Raw genomic sequence first — 6,216 nt, forward strand, 5'->3', positions numbered from 1 at the left:
CCATTCTTGTGCCTCAGTTATTCTGCTATTGATTCCTTCTAGTGTAGTTTTCATTTCAATTATTGTATTGTTCATCTCTGTTTGTTTGTTCTTTAATTCTTCTAGGTCTTTGTTAAACATTTCTTGCATCTTCTCGATCTTTGCCTCCATTCTTTTCCCGAAGTCCTGGATCATCTTCACTATCATTATTCTGAATTCTTTTTCTGGAAGGTTGCCTATCTCCACTTCATTTAGTTGTTTTTCTGGGGATTTATCTTGTTCCTTCATCTGGTACATAGCCTTCTGCCTTTTCATCTTGTCTATCTTTCTGTGAATGTGGTTTTTGTTCCACAGGCTGCAGGATTGTAGTTCTTCTTGCTTCTGCTGTCTGCTCTCTATTAAATAAATTGACTTTTGTGTATCGATCTTGTATCTGTCAAACTTGCTAAACTCACATATTAATTATCAAAGCTTTTTTTTAGAGGTTATCAGATTTTCTACATAGACAATCATGGTGTCTGTCATTAAAAACAGTTTTAGGGTATTCCCTGGCAGTCCAGTGTTTAGGACTCCACGCTTGCACTGCCGAGGACCCAGGTTCAGTTCCTGGTCGGGGAACTAAGATCCCACAAGCCATGTGGTGTGGCCAAAAAAAAAAACAGTGTTAATTCTTCCTTTCCAATATGAGTGCCTTTCATTTCTTTTTCTTGCTTTATTGCACTACCTTGAACCTCCAAGGTTATGCTGAAGAGAAGTACTGAGAAATGATCTTTATGCTTTGCTCCTGATTTTAGGAGGAAGTTGTTCAGTCTTTCACTATTAAAGATATTCATATGATATTAAATATGATGTTAACTGTAGGTTTTTCATAACTGCCCTTTATCAGATTGAGGAAGTACCTTTCAATTTTTTTCTTTCAGTTTTATTGAGATATAATTGACATATAGCCCTGTATAAGTTTAACGTGTACAGTAATGTTTTGATTTACACATATCAGGAAGTGATTATCACAGTGAGTTTAGTGAACATCCATCATCTCATATAAACAAAATTAAAGAAATAGAAAAAAATTTTTTTCCTGTGATGAGAAGTCTTAGGATATACTCTCTTAACAACTTTCATATGTAACATACAGCAGTGTTAATTATATTTGTCATGTTGTACATTATATCCCTAGTACTTATTTCTCGTATAACTGGAAGTTCTTACCTTTTGACTGCCTTCATCCAATTCTCCCTCCTCCTATCCCCTGCCTCTGATAACGACAAATCTGAACTCTTTTTCTATGAGTTTGTTTGTCTGTTTTTGAAGTATAATTGACCTACAACATTATGTTATTTCCTGTTATACAACATAGTGATTCCATATTTCTATACATTTCAAACTGATCACAATAAGTATAGTTACAATATGTCACCATACAAAGATATTACATAGTTATTGACTGTATTCCCAACACTTGTACATTTCATACCTTTGACTCATTTACTTTGTAACTGGAAGTTTGTTCCTCTTAATTCCTCACCTGTTTCTTTCCTCCCCACCCCCTCTAGCAATCACTTGTTTGTTCTCTGTATCTACAACTCTGTTTCTGCTTCATGTTTGTTCATTTGTTTTGTTTTTTAGATTCCATCATACAGTATTTGTCTTTCTCTGTCTGACTTAAATTCACTTAGCATAATACCTAGAGGGTATTATGTATAAAGGAAGTGCCTTTCTATTCCTACTTTGCTGAGAATTTTTATCAGAAAGGAATGTTAGTTTTGTCAAATGCTTTTTCTGTGTCTGTTGAGACATCATTTGGGTTTTATTTTTTAGTTTGTTAGTGTGATTAGTTACATTGATTGATTTGTTTTTATTTTTTTTTGGCCACACCACATGGCTTGTGGGATCTTAGTTACCCCACCAGGGATTTGAACCTGGGCCCTCGGCAGTGAAAGCAGAGTCCTAACCACTGGACCACCAGGGAATTCCCCAATTAATTTCTTAATGTTAAACCAGCCTTGCATTCTGGAATAAACCCTACTTCTTCATGATGTTATCCCTTTTATATATTGTTGGATTAGATTTAAAATTTTGTTTAGAATCTTTCTGTGTATGTTCACAAAGAATATTGGCCTATAGTTTTCTTTCCTTTGAATGTCTTTGTCTGGTTTCAGTATCAGAATAATGCTAACCTTAAAGAACAAGTTAGAAAATATTGCCTTATTTTTCAATTTTCTAGAAAAGTTTGTATAGATTTGCAGTTATTTTTTCTATAAGTATTTGGTAGAAATCCCCAGTAAAACTATCTGGGACAGTAATTTTCTTTGTGGGAACGTTTTTTAAGGAGCTTGTTATCGTCCAGGGGATTTGTCCATTTTATTTCAGTTGTCAAGTTTATTAGCTTAAAATTATTCAAAACATTTCCTTATTTTTTCAATATCTATAGAATCTGTAGTGATACCATCTGTCTCATTTCTGATATCAGTAATTTGTTTCTGTTCTCTTTTATTGCTGATCAGTCTGCCTAGAGATTTATCAGTTTTATTGATCTTGTCAAGAACTAGCTTTCACTGATTTTTCTCATTTTTCTTTTTTGTTGTTTTTATTTTCTACTTCACTGATTTCCACTCATCTTTACTATTCCTTTTACTTATTTCAGTAAAATATGCTCATCTTTCTAGTTTCTTAAGATGGAAGCTGAGGTCATTGATTTGAGGCTTCTTCCTTTCTAACGTTAGCATTTAGTGATATTAATTTATCCTTAAGTATTGCTTTAGCGGCATTCCACAAATTAAATGTGTTTTCATTTTCATTTAGTTCAAAATACTTCCAAATTCCATTTTGATTTGTTCTTTGATCCATGGGTTATTTGGAAGTGTGCTATATAGTTTTCAAATATTGGGGAATTTCCCCGATATCTTTCTATTATTAATTTCTAACTTAATTCTTTTGTGGTCAGAGAATATACATTGTGTGACTTGAATGCTTTTAATTCTTTTTTTTCAGACTTATAGCCTACAGTATGGTCTGTCTTGGTAAATGTTCTGCATGCATTTGCAAAGAATGTATAGTTTGCTGATGTTAGCCAGAATGTTCTATAAATGTCAATTAGGTCAAATTGATAATGTTCAAATCTGCATTCTTAATTAATTTTTGTCTACTTGTTCTATCTTTTATTGAGAGAGAGCTGTTAATCTTCTAGTATAACTGTGGATTTGTCTCATTTCTCCTTAAATTGTCAGTTTTTGCTTGTTACATTTTGCAGCTGTTATTAGGTACTAAATATTTAGTATTCTTATGTCTTGATAAATTAACCCCTTTATTTTTAAGAAATGGCCTTCTTTATCCCTGGTAATATTCATTGCTCTGAAGTCTACTTTGTCTGATGGTAATATATCCACTCTAGTTCTCTGTTAGTGTTATTGTAGTATATCTTTTTCAACTCTTTACTTTCAACCTGTTTGTGTCTTTTTATCTTTAAAGTGCTTTTTTCTGGGCAGCATGTACTCTTGGGTCTTGATTTTTTTAATATAACCTGATAATTTCTGCCTTTTAATTGGATTATTTAAACTCTATACTTAATGTGATTATTACATTACTTTTAAATTTTTTTATATCACATGACTTAATGTGATATGGTTTGGTTTAAATCTGTCATCTTACTTATTTCCTGTTCCATTTGTGCTTTGTTCTCATTTTCTTCTTTTTTTGCCTTCTTTTGGATTAACTGAATTTTTTTTACAATTCCATTTTATCTCCTCTTTTTCACTCATTAGCCATAAATCTTTGATAGTTGCTTTTAGGTTTATAGCCTCCATCTTTAATTTACCACAGGCTACATGATAAGTGATATTATTCCACTTAGCATATAGTATATGAATCTTATCATAGTATACTTTATTTCTCCTCTCCAACCTTTTCTGCTACTGCTATCATACATCTCACTTTACATATGCTATGAACCCCACACTACATTTTATTATTTTTGTTTAAACAGTAAATTATCTTTTAAAGAGATTTAAATAATAGTAAATCTATTATTATATATTATTTATTATGATAATAAATCTATTAAATTTATTATAAATAAATTTAAATTGTAAGTTTTATGTCCAGGTATCCTATTTGATTCTTTTTTAATATCTTTCATGTCTCTGCTTAACTTTTAAACATATATAATACAGTTTTAATAACTTTGTTAATTCCCTTGTCTGCTAATTCTAACATTTGTGAGTTCTGGGTTGGTTTCTATTGATTGGTTTATCTCTTTTTATGGCTCGTATTTTCCTGCTGCTTTGCGTGCCTGGTAAATTTTGAGTGCCAGATTTTACTTCGCTGGATGTTGGATAGTTTTTTGTCCTGTTTTCTTGAGCTTGGTTATGGAGTTTGGTTATTTGGAAACAATTTGATCCTTTCAGGTTTTGCTTTGTTAGGCAGGACTAGAACCGTGCTCAGTCGCGGGCTGTTTGTTCTCCACCACTGAGGCAAGACTTCTGTATACTCTACTCAGTGCCCCATGAATCTGGTCTGGCTGGTGGGAGTAGTGTCTATGCCCTGTGAGCTCAGGGCACTCCTCATCTTTTCTGGTCACTCTTTCCTTAACCTCGAGCAGTTTCCTACGAGGAAATACTTGAGGGGGAGCCTCTGAAGGTCTCCAGCGTTCTCTCTCTATGTAGCTCTTTCCTCTCTAATACTTTGCCCTATGAACTGTAGCCACCTTGGTCTCCCTGGATACTTTGCACTATCTCCTCAACTCTATCTACCAAGCTCTACCTGGGTTTCCTCCCCTTACACTGAGGCCTAGAACTCTCTCAAGGCAGTAAGCTGGGCAATCATAGGACTCACCTCTTTGTTTCCCATCTCTCTGCAGTATCTGCCTTCGTTGCCTGATGTCTGTTTATCTTCAAACATTTTTACATCTTTTGGCCTTGTGTTGGCGTTTTTTTAGATAGGAGTCAATCCAGTCTGTGTTATCTCATCTTGGCTGAAAGATTCACTAATTTTACTAATTTTAATTTCAAGTAACAGCTTTTCAAAATTATTTTATGTTACATTTATAAGATATGTCAGTGTTGTTTTTGGATGAAGAAAAGTCTACCCAGCAGACATAAACATAACCACAATAAATACTGAGAACTTAAATTATCTCTTTAAAACCCCAAGACCAGAGTCCTCTCTAAATCCATAACACCCAGCCTGAGGACCTGCTTCAGTGCTCCTTTCCTGTCATACCTTATAAAGTGAAATATTCATCAAAATAAAGCAATTCAGTTAAAAGTTTTAAAATTTAAGTCTTTGTGATAGGTAAAACTTAAACTTAGCAGCTCCACACTTAGGGACCAAAAGCTGTATAGTCATTGTGAATGTCATGCTGTTCATAAGCAGATACCTACCTCCAGGTGAGAAGTGCTTCCCATCCACAGGATTCTGTACTCCTCGTGTATGCCTGGCCTTAGACAAAGAGGGAGGCCCTAGGCGCCTGAAATACTGTTCTACCCCCATCCTCTTCCTATGTTCTTTAAACCTCTTAGTATCACCAACTTAAAGATCTTCTCTAAGTATAGTAAGTGGAGAAATAGCTGAGGCCTAGTTATAATTTTTTATCTCACTGCTTGTCTGTCTGGTTTAATAACTTGGTGTTTATGTTTTTAGGAACATAGCTACAGTGTGATGGACAGTCCAAAGAAACTTAAGCATAAGTTAGATCAAGTGATCAGCGAGCTAGAGGATACCAAGAAAAGTCTGCAGAATGTTTTAGGCCGACAAAGACGTTTACAAAAATCATTGAGGAAGACAATCAGGGAATTAAAGGATGAATGTCTCATCAGCCAAGAAACAGCAAATAGACTGGAAGCTTTCTGTTGGGAGTGGTGTCGGGAGAGCACAGAACAAGACTATATTTCATGAAATAATTTCATGTTATGTTCTACCTAAAATTGTTATTGGTACAGCTTTTCAGAAAATGATTACCATCATTAAATAATATCTGTCAATTAGAGTGCTTCTTTGGATCCTCCGCAGCATTACGCATTAGTGTTATTATCCAAAGGCTTTTTTTTTTTTAAAGATGTGCAGAAATTTGTGCTGGTTCTCATGTTTTTGGGTGACTTGTGACAATTATGTTTTTATAGACCTAAACTAGTGCCAGGTCACTATTGTAAGATGTTAAAAGATCAAGAAGATTCTGTAGGACTAAGGAAATGATTTCAAATCAGCCACATTAGGCTGTAATAGTAGAAACTGGACACTTTA

At 34.1% G+C, this 6,216-nt stretch overlaps 1 protein-coding gene across 2 annotated transcripts in view; it reads left to right on the top strand.

The window, feature by feature from the left end:
• Nucleotides 1–5,946, top strand: part of THAP6 (THAP domain containing 6) — a 17,553-nt gene extending 11,607 nt beyond the window's left edge. For both annotated transcript variants that reach the window (XM_061191486.1, XM_061191487.1), the window contains one exon: nt 5,617–5,946. In XM_061191486.1, the coding sequence (XP_061047469.1) occupies nt 5,617–5,871 (255 nt within the window). In that variant the 3' untranslated portion in view covers nt 5,872–5,946. The remainder of the gene's footprint in view (nt 1–5,616) is intronic.
• Nucleotides 5,947–6,216: the final 270 nt, after the last annotated feature.

This window comes from Eubalaena glacialis, chromosome 5 (genome assembly GCF_028564815.1).
Source record: "Eubalaena glacialis isolate mEubGla1 chromosome 5, mEubGla1.1.hap2.+ XY, whole genome shotgun sequence".
In the NCBI taxonomy this organism is placed as follows: Eukaryota; Metazoa; Chordata; class Mammalia; order Artiodactyla; family Balaenidae; genus Eubalaena; species Eubalaena glacialis.